Consider the following 17972-nt stretch of genomic DNA (forward strand, 5'->3'; position numbering starts at 1 on the left):
TGGAGATTATAATAATCAGTTATATTCAACAACAATTCCAGTGTATTTATGTAATTACTTGACTTTTTTATATAAAAATAACTGCGTATTAGGTTTCATTATTAGATCTAAATTAATATCCTCGGTTTTGGGGGATGAAGGGGGGGGGGGCAAGGTATCATTCATTCACAAATATTACTCTTTGCTCGCCATTGACGTAAACCTTTTTCTGTAAGTGTGTGTGTGTTTGTGTGTGTAATTATAAATGTGTGTATGTGGGTATGTTACGAATCTAAAGAAATTGGTTATGCTTATTTTTCTTTCAGAGTACCTTCCCTTGCCAACCTCTTTTTATAATCACCCCCCTTTAAATTCAACTTCCAGATGATAGTCGCGTCTTTACAAGAAAAAAATCTGTTTTCCCCCTTTTAATAACTCTGTTTGTTTGCTTCTTATACGCGTTGTCTTTGGTTGTTGTTGTGTGTGTGTGTGTGTGTGTGTGTGTTTGTGTGTGTTTGATCAGCCTCGAATTTTACCAACCTGGCTGTATATTACAGAGAAAGATAATCTATAGAGAGAGCTAGAGAAAAAGAGAGAAAGAGAGAGCTGAAGAGAGAGAGAGAGAGAGAGAGAGAGAGAGAAGCAGGCTCACAGACCAGAATCCAGCAACACTTGATAACAAATTGGCATGCTGACACACAACCTTATCATCCCTCTTCTTACTGTTTCTATTGGTGTTCTTGTCCACGGAGATGTTGAATTTGTCCACCACAACAACACCATGCTCGCCTCGGTCCTGCAAAAGGTAAAATTTCATTTATTCTATTAAAATTGCGATTTCTATCGTCTAGAAGGTGAAACGTAGTGAACAGCTGTTTTGGTTTCAATTAATGGTTTTCGTTTATTTTGTCTTTAATTTAAACTATTTCGATGGTTCTTTTAGATAAAATTATATTTATGACCTATTAGTATGTAACTTTAATATATATCAATTGTGACGCATATTTGAAAATTTAAATTAAATAAAAAGAATTTGGATAATATTTGTTATGTATGCATTAAACAAGTTAACAAATAAGGGTTCTTTGTTAAAAAGTAATAGCCTCGAATAAACATTTATATTGATAATTAGTAAATTGTAAAAAAAATAAAGTGTTGATAAATATTTCTATCTTATTTGTCGGTAAAACATGCTATGATAAAAGTAAAAATTATATCAAAATACCTATTTATATTTAAAGAATATGGGTCTAAATCAATTGAGTTAATTTTTATTAACCTATACTTGACTAAAATGCATTATTTGTTGATATTAAGGTGCACAACAGGTGCCCGGATATCTCTCGTCTGTACACCCTGTCGGAGACCAGCGTGAGCGGAGTCCCCCTGTACGTCCTCGAGTTCTCCGATGTCCCCGGCAAGCACCAGCTCATGGAGCCAGAGATGAAGTATATCGGCAATATGCACGGCAACGAGGTTACAACCATTTTAATAGATATTCAGCGAAGTTACTCTATAAAGAGGAATATTCGTCCGTAAAAGTTTTTGAAGTCACATTTTTAGGTGCATAATGTATATTAGCGCTACTCTATATTTAATTTATTCTGCCCGTCCATGTCAAGTCAGTCCGTAGAAATGTTATTTTTTCTGCCGCTTTTTTGATAGACTGTTGATGTTTTCGTTAAGATCTACTTTTTCAAAGGGCAGCCAGTAGGTATACAAATACCTTGTTCTTTTAGTCTGTCGGTAATGCTACAATGCATATCCTTCTTTCTCTTTATATTTCTCTCTTTTTTAATGATGTCAAAACATCTGCTCTATACCTCACTTTGTCCGATTCTCCATCTATGATTTTTTGTGCTTCGCTACTTATCGTTGTTGTCATCATTGTTTTTAAACAGGTTCTTGGACGTGAGCTGTTGCTGCACCTTGCCAACTACCTGTGCAACGCGTACCTGGCCGGGGACAAGGAGATCATCAAGCTGATCCACAACACCAGGATCCACATCCTGCCCAGCATGAATCCGGATGGTTGGCAGACTGCTACTGATAATGTAAGTTGTTATGCTTGTTTTGGCTACAGGCCCTGTCAGTAATAAAGTCAAATTGTAATTTGGTGCTTATCGAACACCGAAGGAGGGTGGAGAATATTTTTCCTATTCCTAGTCCCTTCCCGGGCCAAATCCCTGCGTTACCATCGAAGCTACTTAACCAAATCTAATAAACAATAAAAAAACCACCCCCCTGCTCATTATTTTCAAATTATTTCAAAAGTAAGGGGTGGGGGGATTTTAGTGCTTGACTAGGTAATAAGCGCCTGCAATTTAATGGTAAATCTGGACTATGCAGACAACACAAAAAACCACTGCTTTCTTATCTTCTTAACCTTGAGGGGCCTCCTGAAATCAATCTAGTAAAGCATATCAATTAAGTTTGTCAGAAAAAAATATTTGGAGGGCAATGGAGAAAAGTTGTATATTTAATCTAAATGACACACAACTGAAAATTAGAATTATCTTAAAAGTAAAATGTAAAATTATTAATACAAAAAGTGCACAGTCCTTTACAAGATCCTAGTTAAATTAAACCTATTATTATTTTTTGGAAACATATGTTTTCATGAAAACCCATTAATTTTTTAATAAAAGATAAAATAAATCCTTTTTTATCCTTCTGTAAAATAGATAGTACTGCTTATATCTATAAATATATTTCCCTAGTGTTTCATAAGTCAAATAAAATCAATCAAAAAGTTAGAGAGAAGTTTTAGAAAATCTTTTATACAATAATCTTTATTATATAATAATCTGTGTCATATAAAGAGCTTAAGAGAGAGAGAGAGAGAGAGAGAGAGAGAGAGAGAGAGAGAGAGAGAATTTAAACTTAATGCTTTGAAGCAAAGTACTTTTCAAAATCTAACTTTATTGTAATTAATATTAACAAGTTTAGTTTCTAAACTTTTTTATATTAATCTTTTATATGATAAAATTATCCTATTCATCTTTAATTTTGAATAATGATTCCTAGGACAATTTTATAAGCGAAGCATCTTTAAAATAAAGTGCTAAAAATAAAAGTATGTTCTAAACAGAATCCTGTATTTAAGTAATTTCGCAACAAGTAAAATGGTTAGATGATTATATTCTGATTGATAAGTAATTGCACTCTAAGTCTGATTTTGGTGCTTATTTTTAATTGATGTTGTCATCCATGTTAATTTTTGGTCTTTACGAGGCTAAAAAAATGTAACATGATTTTTTAGTATTTTAAGACAGTATAAAAGCTTAATTATTATTTGTCCGTACTTCTGTCCATTTGTAGGAACGGTTTGGGTATTGTCGGTTTCGTGATGTGGCCTCTTCGTCGTATTTTCACCGTAGCTTTTTTCCTATTTGTAGCACCTGCGGGGGGCACTGACCCTCTGGGGCAATCATTAAAATTTACCTAATTTTTTTTTGTAAAGAAATTCTTGATCAATCTTCTTTAAAACTACTTGATGTTATTGGAAGCATAACATTAGAAATTAATTTTAATCAAAAAATATGTCTTTTCATCCTATGGAGATTCCTTTGACGAATAAGCTTCTACTCTATAAATCATTTATTTGGCAGTCTGTCCATCTATAATCTTATAGAATGAATTATAAGCAAAATTTAATTAAATTTTATGTTGTGTTTAGGGAGGTGATGATTATCTGATTGGTAGAAACAATGCGAATGATGTTGACCTGAACAGAGACTTCCCTGACCTGGACAGGCTCGTATTCTCTGGAGCAAGGGATAACAACCATCTTATGAAGGTTTGTTTTCTTTGAACTTTTATGCTTATAATAACAGCTATTATAAGCATAAAATTTCAAAGCCAACAATTCTAAATTAGGTTAAAAGTATATTACTTGATTTCAGCTGTTTTTTTTTTTTTTGGGGGGGGGGTTCTATTATTTGTCCTTTATTTTATTTGCTTGTCGGTGACAATATACTTTATTAAAAACTTGAATGCTCCTGTTAAAACGACACACAGAAAACTGTCCCGAATTTGTATTAATTTTGAGGAACAAGACTTCAGTGACGTCATATTTTTCTTTCCCGAAAAAGGGAAGGGGGGAAGAAAATCTCTTCAAAAGAGATGGGGAAAACCCCCTTTTCTCCCATCTCTTTTTTCTTCCCCCCTTCCCTTTTTTTCTTTCCCCCTTCCCTTTTTCGGGAAAGAAAAATATGACGTAACTGGAGTCTTGTTCCTCAAAATTAATACAAATTCGGGACAGTTTTCTGTGTGTCGTTAAAACTTGTGTTGGCTTCAAGTTTGACCGTTTATGCCTTCAGTAGGGCATTTATTAAATTCAAAATTATCATAAGGTCTAATTTATTTCATATCTACATTGTTATCATGACCAATATAGGGCATTTTTTATGATAAGACGTACTCTAGTTACAAATTATGTAGAAAAAATATAAAATTTTAAATATATTAAAATTTTTATTCAATAGAATGCTAAATTGGACTACACTCTGCAGCCTGAGACTGAAGCTGTTATTAAAATGATCATGGACAGTCCTTTTGTTGTAAGTATTTTTTTTATTTTATTACAAAAAGGCAGAACTGTACTTATTAGACGTTGTCCGTGTTTTAAGTTTTTGTTCGAACGGCTTGGATGGTATAAAGAAACATGAGTCAACTTTATAAAAAAAAGATAGGATTTATTATCTTTTTACAATTTTTCATCAACTCATAATAGTAAGCCATAGATTATAATGTTATATATATTAAAGAAACCAACAAATGAAAACGAATTACATTAATTCTCATAAAGAATGTTGATGCTACCAAAAATAGAAAATTTAGTAATTAAATTTGATATGTGTTGGCTCTCATTTGAAGAGGTTTAGAGAATTTAGAGCACTTCCATTATATAAATACTAAATAGGATGTTCTAATATAGTTCAGTTCAGTAATGTATCATGTTTGGAATACAACTAAAGGCTTTTGTTATCAAATTTCGGCGACAACCAAAAAAGAGATTGCAATAAAAAAAAACGTCTAATATGTAAAAAATCAAATTGTAAACCTGCTCTATACGTTTTCATAAGATTATTTTGTGCGCAAACGCATCAATGACTGGCAGAGAAGTTAGAGGCAAAGTAGTTTTTCTTTGACTAATTATTGCTTTGTGACAGGTATCTGCCAACCTGCATGGTGGAGACCTGGTTGCCAACTATCCGTATGATGAGTCCAATGGCAACTCTGAGACAGGTTACAGCTCCAGTCCTGATGATGCTACCTTCCGCAGCCTGGCACTTACCTATGCTGGCAACCATCCCAGGTATAGTTCTAATTTTGCAAGCTTTGCTCGCTAATTTGGCATTTAAGATACTTGTTGACTCAAAAATTGAAAGTAAGGAAAATTCCTTCGCCCGAAACAGTCAAAACTTATTACCATCAAGAGTTTGAACTTTCAAACAAAAGATCCTGCATTTAAACGTTTACTTGCATGTAATTTAAACTTTAAAGATAAATAAATGGTTCTTTCCCTGAAAGTGCCTTGCGAGCATAGAAAACTCACGTCCTTATTTTTAAATAAATTGAAAATATGCCTAACATTGCGAGGGTCCCAGATTATGCGGATTTAACCTGTATCTAAACTAACCTAAAATAAAGTTAAAAAATGTTCAATTTATTTCAAACCAAACGGGCCTATTTCTCAGTTTGACTAGGTATTTTCAGTGAAACCGCCAAATAAGCTAATTATTTTCTATGACCATATTTTCATGATTAATCCTAATCACACAAAAAAAAACAATCTATTTAGGATGAGTAATGTTAACACCCCTGGGTGTGAAAGCAATGAAAATCAGTTTGCCAAGCAAGGAGGAATCACTAATGGAGCTGCCTGGTAATTTTTTCTTTTAAAAGAAAATAGAAATTATTTATGTGCCCTATTTTTTAGGAATCTTTTTTGTATAATAGAACGAACACAATTATCTTCTTGCTGCTGTTTAGAACACGTAAGTCATAGTGTCAGACGAGAACTGGTGTTTTCAACATGGCATGGCCGTAGTAATGGATATAGGATGTACGTGTACATATTGACAGGGGAAAATTTGTCCTAAAATTAACTTGCTAATATGTACTTTATTTATTGGTCAGTTAGTTCATCCAGTAGGAGGGAAGGGGATGGGGTAAAGGGGGTGGATAGGGAATATAGTTATTTTAGCCAGCTGCGAGTTTATAATAGTACACGAAAATCTGGAGCAACATCCATGTAATAATATATCGATTGCCGAATTGATATGATCACCAATCGTGTTGGAATTTCCCGAATCCTACTCCTTTTCGCCCCTTGAATGGTCGCACCCTCCCCTTCCCCTGAAATCCCCGTGCACGCCATACTGCTCTCAAGTAATATAAAATCTAAATAGAATATTTCAATTCTATTTTTAATATTACATCACACCATATTTAAGTTTGAATTATATTTCTAATGTCCATGCATACATTTTAATAAAAGAGAAATTTATTCACAGATAATACAATAAATATTCTAAATTGTGTTTTAATAGCTTGCCCCCACTTTCTCTTTTGTCTCCTCTCTTTACCATGTTTCCTCTATTGCCCTCTTTAATTCTGTATTATATATCTAACAAGGACAACTATTTATATAAGAAGCACAGCATATGAATTCAAATAATGCTATTATAACTAGTCATCAAAAGATACTAGCAGGTACAAGGGACCAAGATTTTGACAATTCTAATTAAAAGATTTCCCCACAACCGACTCCCTTATTTTCCACCCTTCTTGCCCACTGCCCTTTAGTCACAGCACAAAATTACGCCAAATTACGCCTTGCAAATATCCAAATTTACAGTAATTTTAAATGAAATTAAGTTGCTGAATCACGGTTCCTGGATAATAGGGGTATTATATTTAGATTGAAAAAATAAATGAAAACCTGAGCTGGATCTTTAAATGTGTAGCCGTTGCCGTAGCCGTAGGCTTGGCTGTAGTCGTGGCCGTAGTCGTAGGCATAGTCGTAGCTGTCGCCACTGCCAGTGCTGCCAATAAAACATTGATTTTTAAATGTTTTTTAAAGTTTTTACGTATTATTATTTTTTATATTATTTTTTCCATATTTTTACTAAAAATTCAAACAGTTATTAGGTTAGTGGCTGTACCTCTGGCAGCGGCAATGGCAACACATTTTGAAGATCCAGCTTTGTTATACACAGGATAACATCTGGTTTAATAGCAAAAACAACCTTGTTTTCTTCTTATATATGCACTTTTGTCAGAAGAAAGCTTTGTGAAACTTCGTAACAGATGAGAAAATTACGTCGGACATGCCCCTTTTTCATAGTAGCCGTGCGACTATAAATAAATCTAGTGCAAGCCACTTTAAACAAAATATTCAAGGTTAGAAAATGCAACAAACTCAATTATGTATGGAGAGGGGGGTGGGACAGAATACAGGGAGAATAAATTAAAAGTCTTTTGATCTTGAAATCAACAGATATTGCAAAGTGTGCATATAGAGAAGTAATGAGATAATTAATAGTTATTTCTCATATCGTATTATAAACGGCTTTCCGCGGATAAAGAATGTACAATCATAAGATAAAAACTAAATTTTTTAGCGCCGAGGTGCCGGAGGCACCGGCTAAAAAAACTGGTTTTAATCTTATGATTGTACATTTCTATATATTCGTAAAAAACTGGATATAATACGATGCTAGACATAGTTTTTTCGTATGGATGAGAACCGGTTCCTATCCACCGGATTGGAATGAATACGAGAAATATATTTATCTGTTACAATACATATTTTGTTTATCTGATATAATATTCACCGCACGCTTCCAACTTCCTTAGTTTCGTACCCAACGTTAACAATTATTAAATTTTTGTAGCAAATCTGCTCTATAACCAATCTTATCCGTTTATGCCTCTGTCTGTCAATCTAGCATCGATTTACTGTGAAATGCAGTAGACACTTTATTCTTTGATACTGATAGTTGTTTTCCTCGTTTCCCCCTCTAAATTATGTAAATGTAACAATTCTTAGAACCATTATTGCTTATTCTCTAAATGTCTTGATTATATTAGAACTGTTCATTATTCAGAAATTTTATTTCTTTATCTTTTTCTTTCGGAAGCGCCCCCAACATCCTTATACTCTATGGGGGAGGGGAAAAGCAAAAAATAGCCAAGAGCTATTCAAAAACTCAAGAATGAAAATGAAACAGCTTTAAACAACCCCGAGAACTATATGAAACTTCCCTAAATTAGGGAGCATAACCGGTTCAGTGGTTTTCGAGACCTTAAGGAATATACGCAATACATTATTTCTTATATGATTGGATCTAACAAAAAATAATGGCTTTTTAAAACTACCTATGAAAATTAATTTAAATTCATCTTTATATGTAGTTAAATGTAAAAATGATTTAAAAGGACCGGGTCTACCATATTTGATAATAATTATTATAAACAAGCATTTACCATGACCCAGCTCTGAATAGAGAATCTGTGGTGGGCAACATGGAATCCTTTGTCTATTATTGAATACTATTGACAATGAATGGTATTCAGGCCAGATTAGCCCCATCCCCCCCCCCCCCCCCTCCCAGTCGTCCTTTGCCCAAGCTCAAGCACAATTAATTATATCTAAATGAGAGAAGCTAAGGGTTTATATTTAAATTTTAATTGTTATTAGGTCAAATGCTTATTCAATTCATTTTAATACTAAGTAAAGACCACTTTACTAGTCTTTGCTACTCATACTGCAGCCATTTTTTGAGATATTATTACCAAATATGTACTTTAGTATTTAGAATATATATCTTGACTGTTTTTCCTGTTTCTGTCTGAAATGGATTCAGGGACTGTCTTTGACAATAAAAGGGCCCTTCCTTTATAAAACCAATACTTTTTTGCCTTAAATATAAATATTTTCTGGAACGTGTTATGTACAAAGACTTTAAATTGTGTTAAAAATGATATAATATTACAGACGCTTTTGATTCATCTTCATTGACATTTATCTCTAAGTAGAGGCCACACTCAACTTTACCTTTTCTTGGGGATTCCACTTCAAGGATTTTAATTTGTATGATTAAATATTTTTATTAAGGTATTCTGTGCCCGGTGGAATGCAGGATTTCAACTATCTTGGATCTAATGACTTTGAAATTACCATTGAGCTAGGATGCGAGAAATACCCACCAACTGAGAGGTAAATTATTTTGGAATAATGTTTTCCAGTATGGCTTCGAATCCGATTAATATCCGCAGGATTAGAACCTGTTCTCAGCCACTCTAAAAAATCATTTATGCCATCGTATTACAAACAAATAATAAAAACCATAATATTAATACCAGTTTTGTTAGACAGGGACTTCAAGCCCTCGAGACTAAAAAAACTGGTTTTTATCTTATAATTTTTCATTTTAATATTCGCGGAAAGCTGTCTGTAATACTATGCGATAAATTACTAGTAAAAGTACTAGATTATTATATGGATCATAATATAAAAAACTTAATTCATTTAAACCTAAATATGTCCCCGTTTATACCAAAAATCCCTCCCACTACTCGATATTTTGTAAATTTTAAGAATGAATAAGCCTCAAATGGTGTAGAATGAAGAAGACCAGCCTTAAGGCTAGTCTTCTTATAAGGCTAGTCTTCTTCATGTGAGCTAAAAAAAAATTTTCTTCAAAATCCTATAGATATGTTTCTTCTTTTAGTTTGAAGCAAGAATGGGAGGATAACAAGAAATCTTTAATTGAATTTATCTGGACAGCTCATATGGGAATCAAAGGAGTGGTAAGTGAACATTTAAATTAATTACATTTATTTTGACAGTATGTAACAAAAAGTTTATTTTGGGTTTATATCCAGTTAAAGACTATGTTAAACAAAACTTTGGGTATAGTCCCTTACGGGATATCGACTATTAAGGGGCGTTTTGTCGTATTTTTAAAGTAGCTTTTCTCCTATTTCTAGCATCTGCGGGGGGCTCTAACCCTGCAGGTAATCACCTAACCTAACCTTAAATGACCTATCAAAAGGAACTGTGAAAATACGACGAAACGCCCCTTAAGAGGCAATGTAACGAAGTGGAGTTTTCCCATATATAACTTGAGATCCGACTCATTTCCTTTGGATTAAAACGGTTATGAACCATACTGAAAAATCATGTCAATTATTTTGCGTTTGTCTTTGGATTAAGGATATAAAAACAATTTCATATTAAATTAAAACAATTAAATATCAAGTCTTGTTTAATCATACTATTTTGCATCATATAACTACATTTTTAGTTGAGAAGCTACTCTATAACTAACTTTGTTTACCTGTCCGTACGTCCGCCTATGCAGCTATGAAGAAGCCGCACTTTTCAAGACAAAAAGCTAGAATTTTTGTGATGACTCCTATGACCTATGAATTGTTTTGATCTTCGAACGGTCAATTATGGTAAGAGAAAAAACTTGATGTACACGCTATTTATTTCTTCGCTACTTATTGATGTTGTCAACTTTTTTTGTAACTTTACTTTTTATTAACGAAAAATTATAAACAGGGTCATTTTTTCGCGTGTTTTCCGTAAAGTTGTAACGGTTTAGTCAAATGCTTTTATTAAGTCAAATTGTGATCAAATTTATACTTAGCGTTTGGTCATAATTAAGAACAGTTTGATTAATAAGATAATTTGACGAAACCGTTACTCACATTTTTATGGAAAATACGCGAAAAAATGACCACTTTATTAAGATCCGTAACTCTGCAACTGGAGTTGGAATACATGGAGCTGTTATCCACGTAAGGAATGTGACCAGAACTGGCAAGTACACCCGCAGGGACCAGGATATTGATCATGACGTCACTTCAGGTAAAATTGTATAGTTTCTTAAACAAGAATCTTTTAGTGGTAGCTGTCTATAGTGCCCTAGCAAACTAGGGATAGATGTCACTGCTTTCGGCCTACCTATTCCATTGACGTCAGGAAATACCCTATACTTCATCTCTTTTCTGGGGGGTTTCCCTCTACTATGCCATTTTCCCATTGCACTAAAAACAGGTACTACTGTATCAAATGTTGAATTTTATGTGTTTGTTTGTCTTTTGATTCACTTAATGACGATTTTATATTATGATTCAAAAAAAATTAACTAAATAGTTGGTCAATTACCTCAATTGAAGTTTAAAATATGCCTTTCCAGTATGTCTCCGGAACAGATTAATATCTGCTTCATTATATCCGATTTTGAGCCATGCTGAAAAAACATGTATCGTTTCGTACTATTAAAAATTCTAACGAAAAATAATATTAAAATCATAAAGTTTATACCGGTTTTGTTATGCCAGATCTTCTGTCCCATATAATCATATAATTTGTTATTTTACTTTCCGAGAAAAGCTGTCTATAATACATTACTATAAATACCAATTTCCGTATTTATCCGTGCTCAATTTATTAATTTGTGTTATATTAGATTATCAAGCATGACGTCAGATATTTACTCACAAACATTATCGTAAATTGTAGAGCAAACATCAAAGATTAGAAATAAAGTTGGGGTGCAATAACATCCGCATGTTGTCATATCTTAATTGTTTCATATTTGCAAATATGTTCATTTGCAAATGAGTAGAAGCAGTGGTAATATTAAGGGGAAATGGCAGAATATGCTGTTAAAACTTACAGATATGTTGTCTCGGTGGAAGTGATAACTCACCAATAACATATATTTTTTTTATTTTTAGCTCGTGGTGGAGATTACTGGAGACTCATTCCTCCCGGAGAGTACCAGGTAACTAACCTTTCTGTAGAGTAGCTACTCTAGTTTTATTTTGTCCAACAAACATCTCTCCCTTTTAGATTTACTCTTTCTTTGCTTTTTCATATGCACAAACAAATGGAAATGATTGCAACAACATGTCAAACAAAAATATGGACATTCTTACTTTTTTAGACTTTATTATAGAGATTCTCCGCTAATAACGTGCCTCAACGTCCTAGGAATCAATATGTGTATAGGATGAGACTTCCTTGTAATGATCATAAGTTGTTGTGCTTTTAAAATTGTACCTTAATGTTACGGGAATCACCATGCTACTCATTCATTTTAATTCATAAAACTTTTTAGATTATTGTCCAAGCCAAGGGATTCGAACCCCAGGCCAAACTTGTATCTGTATCAGAGCCAAGCCACGAAACAGGTGAATACAAATATAGTTTTTAGGATACATGAACATATTCAAAACTTAAGCTGAATTCTGTGATAGATTAAACTAACAAAATTCAAAGTTGATATCTATCTAGGGCCATCCAATAGTATAGTTGTATTAAAAATAGCTAAAAACCTACCTATTGCAAATATAAAGCTTCCCTGAAGAAACGGAGAACTTTGATTCAGTCGTTAGCGAGATCTTTATGCATATACAAAAAAACATACTACTTCATATTATAGGATTAGAATCGGTACTTGATAATGTTACACATTATCAATGTTTTTTGATAGTAGTGGAAATATTACTTAAAATATTTATAATATTTAATTTTAGCTCCGATTTTGGATTTTGAGTTGCAGCCTCTAGCTGAGGAGACAGAGTTGCAGCCTCTAGGCGAGGACACAGGTGTCCCAGCAGAAGAAGATTTTTACCAAGATTTACAAACACAACAAAATATTGAGGTAAATATTGAATCAAATTAGAAGCAGCCTAAAAAAATCACGCCTTACATTACAAATGACCAATGATAGGCGCAAGTATACATTTTACCATTGGTCAATAACAATGTATAGTGGCCTATCATTGGTAATTTGTATTGTATGGCGTCATTTATTATTAGGTTCTATAATCTGATTCACAAAATTGCAGTTCGGATAAAAAAACTACCATTTTTCAAGCGCCGTTTCAGTAGCTTTTGTAAAGGTTACAGAGGGGAAGAAGTTAATAATTTCTTGATTTTTAGGCATCTGTCAAAAAAGTATTAATTCATTTTACAATCCAATGATCGAAGTTTTATTATTAAACGCCTGACAGAGTAGCAGTGCCTAATTTACATCTAAATGTATATAAAGATCTATTTCTTTCTAATTAAATTCTCAGGAAGAGAACTGATCTAAAAATCCACAAAATTAGACAGAAATTTTTTTGATGAAACTTTACACTTTTAAATGAGATGGTTTCTCAATCAAACTTTGTCAAAAACCAAATGAAAGAAAAGGTTATTTTTCAAAGGATTAGAGTTTTATAATTTTCAAGAGTTTGTGCGGTTTACAAAACAGAGTTTTTACCACAAGAGATTAAATTTTATGGAGAAGTTTTAGAATGATAATATCTTTTATTTTAGGATATGATGTATTACAACAATTATGCTGATAAAATGGAAGAATTCAACCCAAATCCAGATTATTATTCAACAATCTAAGAAAATAATTCGAAAATCCATCTAACTAACAGCACAAAATAGGTCTCAAAATCATTATTTATAATATAAATTATAAATTAATATCAGTATGCAAATGAAAACTCAATGAAAACATCAAAAATTTAGTTTTCTACATGAAAAAATTTAAAATTTGCACTAATACAGAAAAAAATAAAACATTCATTATATGTAGAAATGCCAAATAAATAATTGTTTTAATATTATAATATAAAAATAAAAAAAGAAAAAAATCAATACTAATTGTCAGACAACAATTATTTCAATTTTTTTAATCTGAAATCACATATCTAATAAAAATTTAAATTTAAAGTATAATTATTTTTTACAAAAAAATTTAATTTTGCAATATGTTATTGTTGATGATTACAAAATTTTTATTCTGATTCTTTATTAATTTGATTATGTTATGTTTTTAATAAAGATTTGTCTTTTGTATGAAAGAACCTTCAAGAATAAAGCTATTTTGTATTAAATTTACTCATTCTCATAAACAGGTGGTAGGATCATTTAACATCAAGATATTTTGCAATAGATCAAGTCCACAAGTCATGGTTATTTGGCGGGGGTTGGATAAAACCCTCCACTCCTAAGAAATATGTGCCAAAAATATATTTTTCTTACAAAAAAAGTTAATGTGGGGAAACACTTACAAGGTTTTAAATCGTTAGGACAATTTTAAAAGTAAAAAATACTGCTGCAAACCCTAATCGTTACAAACAAGCAAACATGAGAAAAGTCAACAATATTTACCAGAGATGGGTTTTTGAAAGATGAATGCCGCGTTTTTCAACATTTTTTACGCTATGAATAACAAGCGCGGCATTCGCGAAATCTAAACAGAGTATACAACTATTTATTTAATTATTTCGCTTTTGTTGGTACAGCCTTTATAAAAGAAAAACAAATTATCTTAAATCCATTTTTGCTGCATATTAATTAATATATCTCTTTAGAGCTATATTAGACATTATACAAATGGGTAAAATAATAATTTTAAAATTTTGAATTCCTAAGTTGTATACTCTGTTTAGATTTCGCGAATGCCGCGCTTGTTATTCATAGCGTAAAAAATGTCGAAAAAACGCGGCATTATCTTTTAAGAACCCATCTCAGGATTTTATAATGTATTGGTTATACAGAGGCTTCGCTAATAATATTGTGCCTAATAGTCCTTTCTATAATACAAAGTAGAACGATGTCTGTCTGTCCGTCTGTCTGTCTGTCCTTCTGTCCGTCTGTCAGTCTGTCTGTCTGTCCCTTAAGATCTCGGTAACCACTGAACCGATCGGATTCTACTCTTCAGGGTATCTACCTATTGGTCCTGTGGTGGTTTTAAGCTATTTTCTTGGGGGTTGGGACACCCCCAACCCCCCCAAAAACCAAAAAATCCCCCCCCCCCCATTTTTTTTGTTTTTTTTTTTTTTGAAGGAGATTTCCATGGTCCTTTACGATTTTCGCCATAATTTTTTTATTAACCTTTGGGGCAAAGCACCTAGAGGCTAGGGGCGAAGCCGCTTGTATAATATAAATTGATATACAAACTTTGTAGTAATAATAATTACTGTTAGAGTTTGAAATCGATAGATAAATCTGAACATTCTATACGTCACGGACGGACAAACTCTAAGTGTGAAACATCGACAACCTTTACAATAAGTTAGCAGAGCTGGATCTTTAAATGTGCAGTTGTTGCCGCTGCCAGAGATACAGCCACTAACATAATAGCGACCTTTAAATGAAATTGGCTTCGCGTGGCCACGGCTTTAAATCTTTAAATCACAACCACTTTTTGAATTTTCAGTAAAAATATGAAGAAAAAAATAATAATAATAATACGTAAAAACTTCAAACATTTAAAATCCATTTTTTATTGGCACCACTGTCAGTGGCGACGGCTACGACTACGGCTGCGACTACGGCAACGGCTACACATTCAAAGATCCAGCTCAGGACATTTTGTAGTACCATGCAATGTATCGACAAATAATCCCAGTCCTCAGATCTATTGGGTAGTTGTCGTTGACATATAATCTATAGTTATGCCGTTATAAGAGACTATTTAGTTGATTATAAACGTCATTAAGAATTTATGCTAGATTACTTTTAAAGTTTGAATGTAAAAACTCTATTGATTATTTAAAAGCTGATCTGATAAGGATTGTTTTTTTTTTATGGGATAGATTTCAATGTTTTCGGTCAGTATTTTGGCAAAATATTTATCAATTAAGCTTAACTTAATATGTTTAACATTTGCTTAGAAATAATTAAAAGCATAATATATTTTTTATGTCATTTTGTTTTCCCTTTAACCCTGTAAAAACTAGACTTATTTTAACCTTCCTATTATAGCAATTTGGCCATGTACATACAATAATAGTTTACAAATCTATAATATAAAATGGCAAAGTTTTTTATGAAGAAAAAGATCTTTTAAACGAACAAACTGATCGGAATGTAAATATTAAGTTTATAAATTTGTGATTTTACCAAAATGTATATCAATAAAAATGTATGTATGTATATGTGTAAAATACCCCTGTCACTGTTAAGCCCAGGGTGTGCAGGTCAACATAACCTGTTAGAAAGCTGTGTCCTGCGTTACTGCGCCTATATAGTTAGGCTAGAACCTACTTTCCTCTTGCTGAAGGCATAGAGGCATACTTCAGGCACTGCTGCATATGTAATAGTTAAATGAAAGCAGTCACTTGTTTTACTAGAATATCCTAATATAAATATATGAAGTCATACCTGACCTAGACAGGTTCTAAATTTGTAGTGAAATTTTAAATTGGTGAAAATTTATATGTTGTTTGTGATACGTAATGAAACTCATGTAGTTAATCCCATAAATTATTTTCAAATAATATAAACTGTGCAGATAGGGGGGTTTTGAATTTGCAGCTGCTATTTTTTAGCCGCAAAAGCTGCATATTTAACATTAAGAACTGTCACGAAGGACGAAAAACGGACTTAATAATTCGGAATTTACGTCGGTCCGTCTGCTCGTCTGTAAGAAACTGTTAGGGAAAGCGTGAATTTCTCAGCTGCAATTCAAGATAGACGGCTGGAATTTTTTGTGAGGATTCCTATACTTATGAGAAACAACTACAATACATAATACTTAGTCCATCGTTTTGTCGGTCATGGTACAAAAGTCCAATTAAGATTTCATGCAAAAACTTTTTGTGATTTTTATATCTATTTTTTATGGCCATGAATATTTGCTCTAAAACTCACTCTATCTGTTTGTCCATCAACGGACAATCTAAATTATAAATTAGCTTTGCTATTAAAAAATCTGTTAACCAGAGCTAGGCACATTATTTTTGGGAAATCTAAATTCGAAGAAGCTAATGCGCCTTTATGAAAATGTATTACATATTCTATTAATTGTTAATCATTTGTCTTAGTACATACATATAAATAGATCTTTATTAGATACTCTAAAATTCATATTGTCTGTCTGCCTTTTCGTTCGCAACAATATCAGACAGATATTGTTTGTATACTTTTAGTTGCCTGTAAATCAGCAATCTGTTAAAATATTCTCTTCTTAATGTTTTATTGGCGTTTAATTAATATGACATATGAGTTAATTAGATGAATTTTATGAAAATAAAAGTGCATGTATGTTTTTGCATCTTATGCTACGTTGCTTGTAGACATATAATTGTTCTTCAACAATATGCAGTTTAGGTATAACAAGCTAATTTATGAAGCTCTCATTTACAACATAAATAAGATGACATTATCCATAAAAGCTTAGCTTTGAATTTAATCCTTATCTAACTAAGAAAAATTAAAAAGATTTTTGTCAAAAAAAGTTTAGAATCAATAGGTTTAAATGCAACTTATGTTAACAAAAAAGCTAACATTTATGAACGATTATAAATATTAACAGACATAATGATATAAAGCTTTGCTTAAAAAAAAACTTTTTACAGAATTTTTTCTACTTTTCTAGATTTTATCAGTATAAAGCTAGGCATCCGCCAATCACTGACACAATATAATCGTTTTTAATTCTTTTTTAAGACCATTGGTTTAAAAGTGAGATAAATATCTAAGTTAAGATTTTTCTGAAATCTCTAAGTACAAAAATTTAAAGTTTGATATCTAAAATCTTGAACTTTAAGATTTTGGGGAAAGATAAAATGATCTCCCATTATCATATCCCTATATTCTTGAAGGCTGACTCATTTATTTATGCATAATCAGGTTTTATACATCAACAACACAGATTTTAATTTTTTGACTCATAGCAATATATATACACACATACTCAAATATGTGTAGAATTACAGAGATATTGAAAAGAAAGCCCGTGTGTGAGAAACATAAAAAAAACATTTGTAATAAAGTTCTTTTTATGAATAGAAACTGCGACATAAAATTTTTTAGTTAAAAAAAACTTTTTAGTAGCGAAGCTACTCTATAATTTGCAATATATCTCGTCCGTCTGTGTGAACTATTTTTGGGGAAGTATGATTTTCTTAGCTCCTATTCAATATAGATGGCTGAAATTTGTTGTCAAAATTCC

The 17972-nt window shown here is 32.2% G+C and overlaps 1 protein-coding gene across 1 annotated transcript; it reads left to right on the top strand.

Moving 5' to 3' along the window:
* Positions 1–220: 220 nt before the first annotated feature.
* LOC145315790 (carboxypeptidase E-like) lies at positions 221–13905 on the top strand. The gene is made up of 14 exons (XM_080155876.1): positions 221–784; positions 1297–1455; positions 1881–2033; positions 3659–3778; positions 4467–4541; positions 5154–5299; positions 5786–5869; positions 9107–9208; positions 9723–9801; positions 10750–10867; positions 11743–11789; positions 12126–12198; positions 12544–12671; positions 13334–13905. The coding sequence occupies exons 1-14, from the start codon at positions 668–670 to the stop codon at positions 13409–13411; spliced, it is 1479 nt and encodes a 492-aa protein (XP_080012002.1). The 5' UTR covers positions 221–667; the 3' UTR covers positions 13412–13905.
* Positions 13906–17972: the final 4067 nt, after the last annotated feature.

Source organism: Acartia tonsa, chromosome 4 (genome assembly GCF_053477335.1).
Source record: "Acartia tonsa isolate MP-2025a chromosome 4, ASM5347733v1, whole genome shotgun sequence".
NCBI lineage: Eukaryota > Metazoa > Arthropoda > Copepoda > Calanoida > Acartiidae > Acartia > Acartia tonsa.

Bases quoted from the DNA above. Each gene is read 5' to 3' on its own strand.
- LOC145315790 (XM_080155876.1), top strand. From the start codon at position 668: ATGCTGACACACAACCTTATCATCCCTCTTCTTACTGTTTCTATTGGT. The intron at 5,870-9,106 runs GTAATTTTTTCT...ATTTTTATTAAG, and splicing joins ATCACTAATGGAGCTGCCTG to GTATTCTGTGCCCGGTGGAA. The intron at 10,868-11,742 runs GTAAAATTGTAT...TTTTATTTTTAG, and splicing joins TGATCATGACGTCACTTCAG to CTCGTGGTGGAGATTACTGG.